Source organism: Sodiomyces alkalinus (genome assembly GCF_003711515.1).
Source record: "Sodiomyces alkalinus F11 unplaced genomic scaffold SODALscaffold_8, whole genome shotgun sequence".
Lineage (NCBI taxonomy): Eukaryota > Fungi > Ascomycota > Sordariomycetes > Glomerellales > Plectosphaerellaceae > Sodiomyces > Sodiomyces alkalinus.
In genome coordinates, this window is record NW_021167086.1 from 618,924 (window position 1) to 631,590 (window position 12,667).

Sequence of the window (12,667 nt, forward strand, 5' to 3'; positions counted from 1 at the left end):
AATTATACCGGAGAAGTTGATGAGAGCCAATTTGACTGTTTGGCCGTGAACCTCGTCAAGGGCTCTCTCTCTCTCTGTTGCTCCGGAGTCAACCTGTGACTTTCTTTATTGATGTATTAGGGTATCATGGGATTAAGTGGAAGGAGAAGAGTGAAATGTTCGGAGCTTCAGGGTGATGGCATGAGTTGTTGGGCAACGTCGATGTAGTTGGTGTAAGAAGAAATTCATTTCTTGCTGCGGGTTGAGTTGAGTCATGGGCCTTTTTTCTTTTTCGTTTTCTTTTTCTTTTTCTTTTTCTTTTTCTTTTTCTTTTTCTTTTTCTTTTTCTTTTTACTACTGCCGGCTGGCGCCGGCTGCAGGCACACTCGGCCACACTCCCGGCTCAACACTCCGGGGCTCCGGACGCCTGGCCGCAAGACTCGGACAAGGGCTTTATGTCTGCTAGACTCGATACCATCTCCTCAAATAACATACTTTACCGCCCCTTCGTGTCTTGTAAAAATGATACATGCCAAGTCAAGGCCGGCTGCTTTTTTCTATCTACCCATCTAAGTAAACCCCTTGCTCGTCGGACCCCTTCCGGCGAAGAAGCCCCCCTCATCCCCGGACCAGATTCCGAGCCCGTCTCCTCTCCTCCTCGGTAAGCACCCAAATCATACCATCCTCCCCACCCTCCCCGGCATCCTCATGCCCGGCCGCCAGGACCTCCCACTCGTCATCCTCCATGTTCGCAATCATCAGCACCTGCGCCACCCGCGCGAACAGCTCCCGCACCCCGTAGTTCCCCCTCCCCACCGTGCCCACGATCCCGGAAAAGTCCCTCTCCATGCGGATCGCCCCGAACGCGCTGACCCGCGACTTCCACGCCCGCTGCTCGAGCACCCGCGCCAGGTACCGCGCCGTCAGGTCGTGGAGCACCGAGAAGGTATGCGCCGTCATGAGCCGCGCGATCGGCCTCATCAGCTGGTCCCACCCGTGCTCGAACCGCCGCCCCACCTGCTGCTCCAGGACCTCGACCTCCTCCTGGCTCTCGTCGTTCTGCGCCGCCACCTCCGCCAGCTCGTCTTCCGTGAGGGAGTAGTCGACGTCCCGGAACGCGTCCGTCAGCACCGGCCGCAGCCGCAGCTTGACCACGTGGCTGAAGAGCACTTGGAGCCCTTCGTTCATCAGCTCCGTCGTCTTGGCCGTGAAGGCGGCCAGGAGGGCTTCGAGCGCTGCGGAAACGAAGGTTACGTCTTTGTCGAACGGGAACGACTCTCGGAGGGGTGCCCCTGTGCCTGTACTTGTGCCTCTCCGGCTCGAGATGATGCGGGCGAGATACTCGTTGGCCGTGTCGAGGCTGTTGATGAGCACGATGAACTGAATGATCTTGTCTTCCGGCGGGAAACCCCCCTGAACGAGAGGTTTCGGGTACGACTCGTCCCGCATCTTGCGCTGCACCATGCCGACAAAGTCTGATTCCAGCACCCGGCCGATGATCGGGACGACCGAGCCCATGACGTCCCTCTGGGCCGTGGATAGGGACTTGTCCAGCACGGCGTTGACGACATACATAACGTCGTCGACGGCCGAGATGATGAAGGGCGTGTTGGCGTCGACGTGTTTGCTCATGTTAAGAGACAAACCCGTGGGCTGCTCGTCGAGTTGGAAGGCCTTCTCCACCGATCTCCTGAAGAAGAAGGTCATCATTGTGTTGTACGGTGTGATGAGTTTGTCCGAGACTTTGCGGTTCAGGTTGGACTTGACGACAATGTCCGGTAATACCAAGGGTGTGTCCTCTGGTACGTCGGCATTCTAGATCATGGTTCAAGTCAGTTTATGCTCTTGATTGTCAAGAAGTCCTAATATGATATAAAAAAAAGGGAAAAAATGAAAAAAAAAGGAAGAAAAAAAAAACTCACTCTGGCCTTTCCTGCAAGAAAACGGACGTAGAGCGCCCACCGTCCCAGCATCACAGCAATCTCGCTGAGAACCCCATCCACCTCCTTCATGTTGACCCCTTCATCCTCACTATTGCGCGCGTTGGTGGAAGAACCACCCCCCATAGCCGGCGAGTTCACCCGGGGCGTCCCTCCTCGCTGCTGCGTCTGCGTCTGCGACTGCGGCTGCGACTGCGGGAGAAAGCTCTGCACCAGAAACGAGAACGGATAACTCTTGACGTCCTTAATGCGCCGGTCGATATCGCGCTCGTCCACCCACGCATCCAAGATGATGCCACCCTGCACATCAGCCTCTTGTTGGAGCCGCTCAATGACCTTGACCATCTTGCCCGCCCCGTAATGCCTCTCCACCAGGCTGCCATGCCCCTCCACGATCCGGGCAATGTGGTCGAACAGCCTCGTCAGCGCGTTGGCGTAGAAAAACCCATCCCGCCTCGACCTCGCCTGCGCCTGCGCCTGCACACCACCGCCGCCGCTGCCGCCGCCGTCGCCCTCACCGTCGCCACCGGACCCTTGACCTTCCTTGAGAACAGCCCTCGCCGTGCCAGCAACGCCCTGGCAAACGTACCGACCATAGACGTCAAGCCCGACATCCCCCCTCCCAATGAGCGGGAACAGCTTGAAGAAGCGCGTGACCTTGACCCCATCGCCCTCCTTCGCCGCCCCGTCGAACTCGCGCAGGAACAACCCGCAGAGGCTCTCGCGCGCGTTCTCGAGCGTCACCCACGGCGGGTCGGGCACCTCGACCGTCGGCACGATCTCGGCCGCGAACTTGCCCCGCGTGATCGCCTCCGGCACCTCCGCCGCCCGCGCCAGGTACCCCGCCGCCGCCTCCCAGTCCTGCGGCGCCCCCATGCTGCCCACCACGCCCAGCACGCACGCCCGCAGCTCCGCCACCTGCTGCACCACCCGCGCCGTCGCGTCCACTCGGCTCTTCTCGAGGTCGAGCTGCCGCACGCGCCCACTCAGCGTGCCGGCCGTGTCGGCGGGGCCCGCGAGCATGGTGTTCCCGATGGACCGCGCCGCGATCACCTGCGTGCCTAGCGACGCGCGGAGGAGATCGAGGCGGCCTAGGTCCCGCGCCAGGTCGGCTTGCGAGCCCAGGAGGGCGTTGAGACGTTTTGTTACGGTGGATTCGCGGGCGTGCAGGGTCGAGAGGGCGGCTCGCACGTCGGCGGCTGTGGAGGCGGCGTAGATGTCGGGGAGGAGGTTGGGGGCGGAGGGGGAGTGGGAGGAGTCGGAAGAGCCGGAGGAGGGGGGATCGTGAGAGGTCGTCATGGTAGTAGCGGTGGTAGCGGTGGTAGCGGTGGTAGCTCTGCCGCCGTGGCGGGTAGCGGCGTCGGGGGACACATTGTCGCTGTGTGGGCGAGCGGAGGATACGCCGTGTGAAGGGGAGGTCATTGGCGTGAACTAGCTAGCTGGCTGGCTGGTAGTGCATAGCATAAGCATAGCTACTTGAGCCACCAGCAATGGAGGTTCGGGTGGTTAAGCAGGTCGGAAGTTGTTTGAGAAGTGGGAAGAGTTGAGTTGACGGGGAGGAAGCTCTACTCCGTCTGTCCTAAGGTATCCAGAGGTACCAGTTTGGTGGTAAATACGTCGTGAAGCTACCTGACCGACCTGACCTCCTGACTTGGTGTGTTCATTGCTCGATCCACCAATTCGAGTATCGTCACGTGAAGGTCTTATCATATCTTATCTACATATCTTATCAGAGCAACTTTTCATAAGGTAAGGTACCTAAGGTACCTCATAAGGTACATCGTAGTGAAGCTTCCATGAAGCTTCACCTCTCCCCAGGAGCTTACATGTCCCTCCGTTCATTCACTCCCGTCGACTCCCTTAACTTGACATTAATCTCGTCCGCCCAGGCCTTATCATTCCCTCGCCATGTAGTGAAATAGTACGTCCAAGGATGCTACTCCCTAAAGCCCAGCATCCTCCGAATCTTCCTATTCGTCGTCGGCTCAGACGTAGTAGGACCAGTAGACAAGGCAAGGCGAAGAATGGGGGGAAGCGGAAGACGGCAAGCGACTCTAGGGGGATGATACACTTCCAATGTGATATCTTGCGTCTGTGGTGTCACAAACTCGGTCTGTCAAACTGAATAACAGTACACGTGTAGAAACAGCCTCGGGTTGTTCATGAGGATATGTGTGTATGTGTGCGCGTGTGTGTGTCCGTGTAACAAATATGACTGTAGGATGGGAAGCGCCCGGTATCCTGATACCTCATAACTGTCTCAATCTGACTCGGAAACCAGACCAAGACAGTTTCCCTCTTTCCCTTTTACCTTTGGGGTGTGTTAGGCTGTCGACGCTCGACGCCAGGGGGCAAACGCAGTACAACTCATCGTATTCTCCAACCTCGGAACAGAGAATGTAAGTGGTAAGTCTCACCCGAGCCCGGTCACCGGTGTGGGGACGCTGTGACCCCCACATCCGTCCGGTGACCGACCCCGGAACCTCGGCGGAAACATCCTCCGTCTGTTCATCAAAAAACGCGGCAGTGAATTGAAAAAGAACAGGCACAATTTCTCTCATCTTATACTGTTTTATTTTATGTTACCTTTAGATCCGAAAGTCTACAAATGCAAAGAGGATCATGATCCGTGAAAATCATACCCGCTCTATGTATACTACAACTAACAACACAGCAGCCGCCCAACCCCAACCAACTGAATGGCATGGCATCCCTCCGTCTATACGGCCTGGCTATATCTACCCCCAATCCCTTGCCTCGGCCTCCCATACTGCCAATACTTCCTGGCCTCATCCGCCCAGAACACCGAGCTGCAGAGAACCAAAAGCCGGACCAGGTCGAGAAACCCAATCGCCTCCGTCTGGAACACCTCCTGCAGCCAGGGGAAGTAGATGACCAGCAGCTGGCCCGCCAGGCTGAGCGCCACCGCCCAGTTGAACAGCGTGTTGGAGAAGAGCCCGACCTGGCCGCGCAGGATCGACTTGGATTCCGACCGGCACGCGAGCGCGTTGAACATGTCGAAGAGGACGAAGCACGTAAACGTCATGGTCGTGTCGCGCCGCGTGACCACCCCGTCTTCGAACATCTCGCGACGGTAGATGTGCAGCGTGCCCACCATGATGATCACGGCCGAGGTGAGCACGCGCGTGAGCACGGCGCGGGTCAGGACCGCGTCGTTGCGCTTGCGCGGGGGCCGGTTCATGACGTCTGGGTCCACCGCTTCTACGCCGAGGGACTGTGCTGGAGGACCGTCCATGATGATGTCTGGGGGGGATGTTTTGTTAGCAGAAAGATCTCACTGGCTTTTCGTTTCTTGTTGTCGTTCTTGATTTTGAGGACCAAGTGGGACTTACTGATCCAGAGAATCTGCATCGCATTCAGGGGCGTCTTGTAACCGAGGAGAGTGCAGACGAATACCAGCGAAAGACTGGCGGCGCTGGTGCTCAGTTGGAATGTCAAAAAGTTCTGGATGTTGTTGAATATGCCCTTGCCCTCCTCTATCGCACGAAGAATCGTGGAAAAGTCGTCGTCCGTCAGAATCATGTCCGCCGCCTCCCTAGCCACGTCGGTGCCGTGTCGACCCATGGCGATGCCGATGTCGGCCCTTTTCAGCGCCGGCGCGTCATTGACCCCGTCGCCCGTCATGGCCACGATGTCGCCCCTCGACTGGAACGCCCGGATGATCTTGAGCTTGTGGTCCGGGTTCGTCCGAGCGAAGATGGTCGTGTGGTGGATCGCCCGCGCGAGCTCCTCGTCCGTCATCTTGTCCAGCTCGTCGCCCCGCAACACCGGTCGGAAGCTGGAATGGCCTGGGCCGTAGTCGCCGGGTCTCGGGATCGGCATGCCCAGCTGCCTGCCAATGGCCACCGCCGTCATCTCCGCGTCGCCCGTGATCATGACCACCTTGACGCCACCGCGCAGCAGCCTCCTGATGGATCGGCCCACGCCGGGCCGGGGCGGGTCGCTCATCCCGACCAGACCCGCGAAGGTCAGTCCGGAGTACAGCTCGTCGGCGCCACATCCCCCAGGGCCCCGAGAACTGGTCGACGTTGACCGTATCGGCCCGCTGGCAAAAGCAAGCACCCGCAGGCCCTTGGCCGCCATGTCTTCCGCGGCCTGCAAGGCTTCCTGGCGCCGAGCCGAGTCGAGGACGTTTTCCCTTCCCTCCTTGGTCAGGTACGTGTCGCAGGCGCTGAGCACTTTGTCGACGGCCCCCTTTATGTACGCATACTCCTTCTCTCCGCCAATGGTGACCCCCATCCACTTCCGCTCCGAGCTGAAGGGGGTCTCGCTAATGCGAGGGCCCATCGAATCCCGCACGTCGTATTCCCTAAACCTGTCGAGAAGATCGAGCATGGCCACGTCGGTTGGTTGGCCGGTCCACCGGGTGTGCGTCGACGTCTGGTTACCGCCTAGGGTGGAGGAGAGAACCGCCCTGGCCGCAACGCCGTTCTCGGAATATTGCTGCGCCAGGCGGGCGTTATTTGCAATGTTGCCGATGCGCAGTATACGTAAGGTGGCGGCACCGGGCTTGGTCTCGATGGCTTCGTCGTCGGAATCCACGTCAATAGCTCCCTTCGAACCAAAGGACCACATTTTGGCGGTCGTCATATGGTTCGTCGTCAGGGTTCCTATGTTACGGTTAGAGCACACTACTTGACCCGATAACAGCCACGGCCCAAAACATCCAACATCCAAACGTACCTGTCTTGTCTGTGCAGACCACGTTTACCGACCCCAGCGTCTCCACCTTGGGCATCCTGCGCACGATGGCATGGTGTTTGGCCATCCGATGGACGCCCAGCGCCAAGGTGACGGTAACGATGATAGGTAGACCCTCAGGAATGGCCGCCACAGCTAGAGAAATGGATATGGTGAAGATCTCGAGCAGCTTTTTGCCCTGTAGCCAGCCGACCAGCGAAATGAGACCGATGATGACGAACGACACCTTGCTCAGCTGGGAGCCGAGCTCGTCCATCGAAAGCTGCAAGGGGGACCGAGGACTCTCGGTGCCGGACACGCTGGTGGCAATGGTGCCAAAGTGGGTGTTGCCCCCCGTCGCGAACACGACACCCTGGCCATAGCCGGACTTGACAAGAGTCCCCATGTATGCGATGTTGCTCTCGCCCTCGTCGGCGGCATCTCGACCTGATGACGACGGCGTGGACCCAACAGGGCTTGGGGGTTCGAGCTTGTTCCCTGCTCCTCCTCCTCCTCCCAGATAGGCAGGCAAGGCAGGCCGTGAACGAGCTTCGGCAGTGACTCTAACCGGCTCGGTCTCTCCCGTCAGATTTGACCCATCTATGGTCAGGTCGGCCGCCTTGGTAACGCGAATATCGGCGGGGATCCGATCGCCCGTGGCGAAGAGCACCAGGTCGCCGGGGACGAGCTGCGAGGCCATCACCTTGGAGGACGCCGTGTCCATGGCTGCCTCTATCGCATTCGCGAGGTCCCTCTCGGTTTCGTCCACTTGGCCATTCACGCCGGTGGGCCAGCTCGACGACATCCGAGCCGGCGGGGCCGACTTGGTCGTATTCGCTCTGATGAGGTGGGCATGGTTCGGAACTAGGTGGCTCAAAGCCTCGATGGATTTTTCCGAACGGTATTCCTGGGCGAAGCCGACGGCGACCACAATGGTGACGGCTACTGTGATGCTAACAGCATCGTCGGTATTGCCGAGGAAGATGGAGGCGGCAGCAGAGACGAGGAGCAAGACGATCAGCGGCTCTTGGAACTGCTTGGCGAATCGGAGCCACAGGGGTTCGGGGGGTTCGTGGGGGATCTCGTTGGGCCCGCAGTCTCGTAGTCGGGTCAGTGCTTCTGCCGGGGTGATGCCATGGGTGAGTGAGGTCTGGAGCCGGGAAGCTGTTTCGTCTGGGGATAGGAAGGAGAATTCCTCGGCAACGCCCTTTGGAGACTCCATTAGTTACCAATTGACCACCATGTGATCCAAAAGCCAGATTTTCGAGCAAAAAAGAGAAGAAGCCTCGGTAGGTTAAAAAGAGAAGGGGGATGAAAGCAGAAAAATGGTTGTCAAGAAGGAGGGTTACTCACCCTAGACTGCGCCGACGTGGTGCGTACGAGATGGGGACGACTTGACCTCGAGCGCTCCGTGTCCAGGCCATCATCGTGAGCAGCGCCATTGATGCTGGGGATATTGGCCATGGGAAGCAAGGCATCGCCCTTCGAGTCGCTGTCGCCACGCCATGGCCACTGCATCCTGACACGCGGCGTCTGGAGTTCGATTCGGTTCGATATCGGTCCAGGACTCGAGGAGGACAGGACACGGGTACTACCAAGTCATGGAAAAAATTGCTAGTTCGAGCGAGCTTCCCCCGTTCTGGGATGCAGCGTCGGGGCTCTGCAGCTCCGTAAAGGCGTAAAGGGGGGTTGCGTGTGGAACTCGTAAAAATCGAAACGCCTCTTCTGCCTGGAAAGAAACACAAGTCTTTTAGATCAGCGTATCAGCTGGCAGGGGCCTGTCGCGACCCAAGGGCATGTCCAGGGAAGTGTTGGTCTCACGGTTGTGTCACGGTTGGGAGAAGCAACAAGAGCGACAAAAGCAACAAAAGGCAACAAAAAAAGCATCATGGGCTGCAAGGTTCACAACGTGTCTACACTGCCTAGGTACCGTATTACTGAAAGTGCCCTGGAAAATGGACCAGGTCAGGCAGGTACTTCTCCCTAACCCGGGACTAGGCCGGTCGCGGACTTATGGTTTCCAATCGAGTTGCTGGGCTCTAACCTTATTGGTCATAGTGACGTACGCATAGGCTCTAGGGCCCAATCTTGCAGGCGATTCGTCAGTACCATGGACCCACTGGGCCCTGGGAGCTTCACTCTGGAAGGAGCTTTTCACGGCGTAGGGACGACGGACTACGGAGTACGTGCTCCGTACTTTCATACCTACCTGAGTTACTAATACTGTCTCTCACGAACACCTGGCAATACCACTATATCAGGTACGGTATTCATCCAGCAGTTCTGATGTAAGGTAGGATAGCACGTAATACCAAGTACCTTAAGTATAAGTACGGAAGGACATCTCCCTAAGGCAGTAAGTACGGCAGCGAGTTGGGGGCCATGGCAGGCGTCCCATCGCCATCGCAAGTTGGCATCCGTTTTCGAGGCTCAGCTGTTCTGAACCTTAAGGAGGTCCTAGATATGATTTTTGAGTGATCCTTCGCCGACAGACGAGGCTACAGATTTGGCCTCGGCAAGAATTCTTTGACGGAAAACAGCCTGCAACTTCTCTTGGTTCGTAGAGGTGAGCGTGAGCATGAACCGAATCTCTAGCTCGGAGATTTTGGAGAGAAGATGGACTACGAAGTGAGACTAATAGGACAATGAGAATAAGTCTAGGTAGTGAATAACTCCATCATACCATATTATCCGTATGTTGGATCGTTTTAGTGTCATTGTATCGAGTCGAAAAGACTGTATATGGATGTGTACGTCGGGTCAAATGCCAATTCGCGAGATCTGCTTTTGGCTAGGCAATCCATCCTTGGCGAGGCACATCACGTGATGTGGCTAGTGTAACTCATAGGGTTCGATCATCACCAATCAGGTCCAAGAAAAGTGGTTCGTTCCTTCTCAGTCCCCAGCCACCGCCATTGTTGGAGAAGCAACGGTGGCGGGGCGTCGACACCAAGAACACCCAATGACCTTCCCGTCGCTTGGAACGACCAGCCCACTTTCCCCATCTCCCCTGCTCCCCTGCTCTGCTCCTGTTCGTTTTCTTCCCACCTCTCTCCCGCCTCTTCCCATTCTCCAGCGTCAAATGCTGGCAAACTTCGTCGCGGCACACACTTCTTACACCTCTTGCGACACGCCTCTTTCTTTTGGCTTCTCGAACTGCTAGCGGATATTTTCTTTGCTTTGCACGCGCCACTTTTGCGCTTTGCTCGGATTGATTGCAGCACAGCAGCACACGCGATCGACCTTGGGGGGGGATCCATAACAAAACGCGCTCGATTGTTTTTATCCCCGAACCTACCCACGAGTTTGACCAAACGCCCCCGTCCCACTTCGCACGTAATTACCCTTCACCTCGACTCGGCGCGTTTTCTTGCTCAAGACTCTCTTGTTTATTTAACAACGTGGCTTTTGCTTCGATCCATCCTTTGCTTGCATCACCATTCGCACGACTCTTTCCCGTCCTGACTCATCACGAGCTGAGCTATCTATTGTCTCTGCTCCCGCTCGCCTGTCGCGATGTTCTACGCGGGGCCCCTCGTGCAGAAGACGGGGCCGCTCGCTCGGGTATGGCTGTCGGCCAACCTGGAGAAGCGGCTCTCCAAGACACACATTCTGCAATCTAACCTACAGGACAGCGTCGAAGCCATCATCACTCCGACGCAAGCGCCGATGGCTCTCCGTCTGAGCGGCCAGCTGCTTCTTGGTGTCGTCAGGATTTACAGCCGCAAAGCGCGATATCTCTTGGATGACTGCAACGAGGCTTCGATGAAGATCAAAATGGTAAGCATTGAACAAGCAGTGCATTGTGTTCATCTTATGGTCGTCGCTTGCTGACCACCCGGCAAATAGGCCTTCCGCTCCAGCGATGACCACGACATTCCCGAAGGCAACTTGCAAGTCCACAACCGCGAGGCTCTCACTCTACCGGACAAGATCACGCCTCTCGACAACCTCGACTTGCCCCCGCCGCCTGATGCCGCCTGGTTGCTGTCGCAGATCGATGAAGTATCATCTACGCCGATGGGCCGAAAGGGCCGCGTCAGCAATCGCGACATCAACCTGCAGGAGGACTTCAACAACAGCCAGTACCTGCAAGACTCGACCCAGATGGACGACGATCTGGCGCTGGAGCCGATGGAGGATATCGAGCTGGAACTCGATTTCGGCATGGATCTCGACGACGACGACGAGCGGCCGACGGCCGTGGACGTGGAAATGGGTCGAGAAGCGCCCGAAGCCCGTCCCATCGAGGACGACATGATCAGCGAGCTCGACATGCTGCCGCAACAGAAGGACCCGCAGGGCCGGGGTCGAGAGGAGTCATTGGCCCTAGACGTGCACGGAGACGGCATCCGCATCGCCGACGAAGAGGGCGACATCCCAATGGGCATGGGCGATGACGATTTCCAGTTCAACCCCGACGACGACCAGACGGCCCTCGCCGGCCTCGCTACTGCTGTACCCGATATGAGCCGCGCTCGCATCTCCGAGTCGCCGTTGTCGGACATCGACGAGGAGACAACCAGACGGCTAGACGAGGAGGTATCGCGCTGGCAGAACGCCGACCTCTATGAGCCGTCCGAACAAGGCGATCCGTCGGCCGCTCGCCACCCGCAACGCGCAAAGAAGAGGAAGCTATTGCTTCCCGATGACCAGACCATGCTCGCGAGCAACCACATCAAGGAGCAGCAGACGAACCGCGACAACATCCTGAAGCCCCAGGTCTTTTTGCCTAGGGATCCCTTTGTCCTGGCGCTGATGGAGATGCAGAAGAACGGCGGCTTCGTCGCCAACGTCATGCTCGACGGACGTAGTGCCGCTTGGGCACCCGAACTCCGCGGGATGCTGTCGTTCGAAGCCACAAGAGCGAGCGACTTGAAGAAGAGGAAACGGGATAGCGGGATTGCCGATATGGATGGCGGCGGCACGCCCAAGTCGCCGCGTCTGGAGATTGGGGAGGAAGACGAATTCGCCGTGGAGGGAGGCGCCAACAACCTCGGCGACCAGAGCGTCGCCGGCGGCGATAGCACCGTGCACGAGATCCCCGCCGACGACGGCGGCATGGGCCTGCAGATGGACGACGACGACCACCACACGGCCGAGAGGGACGGTTCCTCCATGGCTCCCTTTGACGAGACGACGGCCCCGATCGTTCACCCACAAGACAGCGGGCCGGTATCGCACGCGACCAAACACGCGGTGCACGTGCTACGCGACCTGTTCGGCCCCGAGGCCGAGACGGACGACGAGAAGCGCAAGACGTCGTCGGTCTTGTTCCAGGACCTCCTCCCCGAAGAGCGGACCACCAAGGCGGACGCGACCAAGATGTTCTTCGAGTGCCTCGTGCTCGCGACCAAGGACGCCATCAAGGTCGAGCAGGGCGAGAGCATGGGCGCGCCCATCCGTATCCGCGGCAAGCGGGGCCTCTGGGGTGCCTGGGCCGAACGCGAGGCCGGCGGCGAGATTGCGGGGCAAGAAGAGGAGGAGAATGCAGAAGCGGAGCCACAGCCCCAAGTACAACGGAACCACGCTAGCGCGCTTCACGTGGCCGTCGAGGCCTAGGGAGGTAATCGGACCGCTGGTGATGGCGATGGCTGATGGCTGATGGCTTATAACGACGCGAGCATCTTCTCGGACGCACCAAGGTGGTTTTTATTTCCGCCTCTTGTTCTTTTCAAAAAGTGTTCTATTTTTTTTCTTGGCGGCTCTGTTTTCTCTTCTGGCTGGCGGGGGTTTTTTTTCTTTGTACGGCATGACGACGTCTGGGCGAGACAGGGAAAGGCGTTTGGCGTTGCGGAAAGATACCAACGACATGTGGAGAGAAGGGTGCGCCGAGCCCTGGACTCTGCGGGGACGAGGCTGAACAGCACTGGCATGGCTTCCGTGGAAAGAAAGGAATTACAGGCTCTCTCTCTCTCCGGCGCGCGCCTGCAGTGAAGCCAGCCAGCACTTGTCGGAGGAGTTATGGGAGGACTCGGTTCGGCCATGTTCGACCGACTGACTCGTCGGGGATGGATGGGTGCTATGACTACTGGAGTAGGATTACA

At 58.1% G+C, this 12,667-nt stretch overlaps 2 protein-coding genes across 2 annotated transcripts; one reads left to right on the plus strand and one right to left on the minus strand.

Moving 5' to 3' along the window:
• Positions 1–597: 597 nt before the first annotated feature.
• Positions 598–8,138, minus strand: SODALDRAFT_341028 (calcium-transporting P; the record flags this gene model as incomplete). The annotated part of the gene is made up of 7 exons (XM_028613010.1): positions 598–1,794; positions 1,902–3,118; positions 4,562–4,566; positions 4,766–5,183; positions 5,273–6,550; positions 6,624–7,827; positions 7,974–8,138. 7 exons carry the CDS (start codon positions 8,136–8,138, stop codon positions 598–600), a joined length of 5,484 nt encoding a protein of 1,827 aa, XP_028464667.1.
• Positions 8,139–10,136: 1,998 nt separating this feature from the next.
• On the plus strand, positions 10,137–12,182 carry SODALDRAFT_325441 (hypothetical protein; the record flags this gene model as incomplete). The annotated part of the gene is made up of 2 exons (XM_028609982.1): positions 10,137–10,400; positions 10,470–12,182. The coding sequence occupies 2 exons, from the start codon at positions 10,137–10,139 to the stop codon at positions 12,180–12,182; spliced, it is 1,977 nt and encodes a 658-aa protein (XP_028464668.1).
• Between the last annotated feature and the right edge of the window lie 485 nt (positions 12,183–12,667).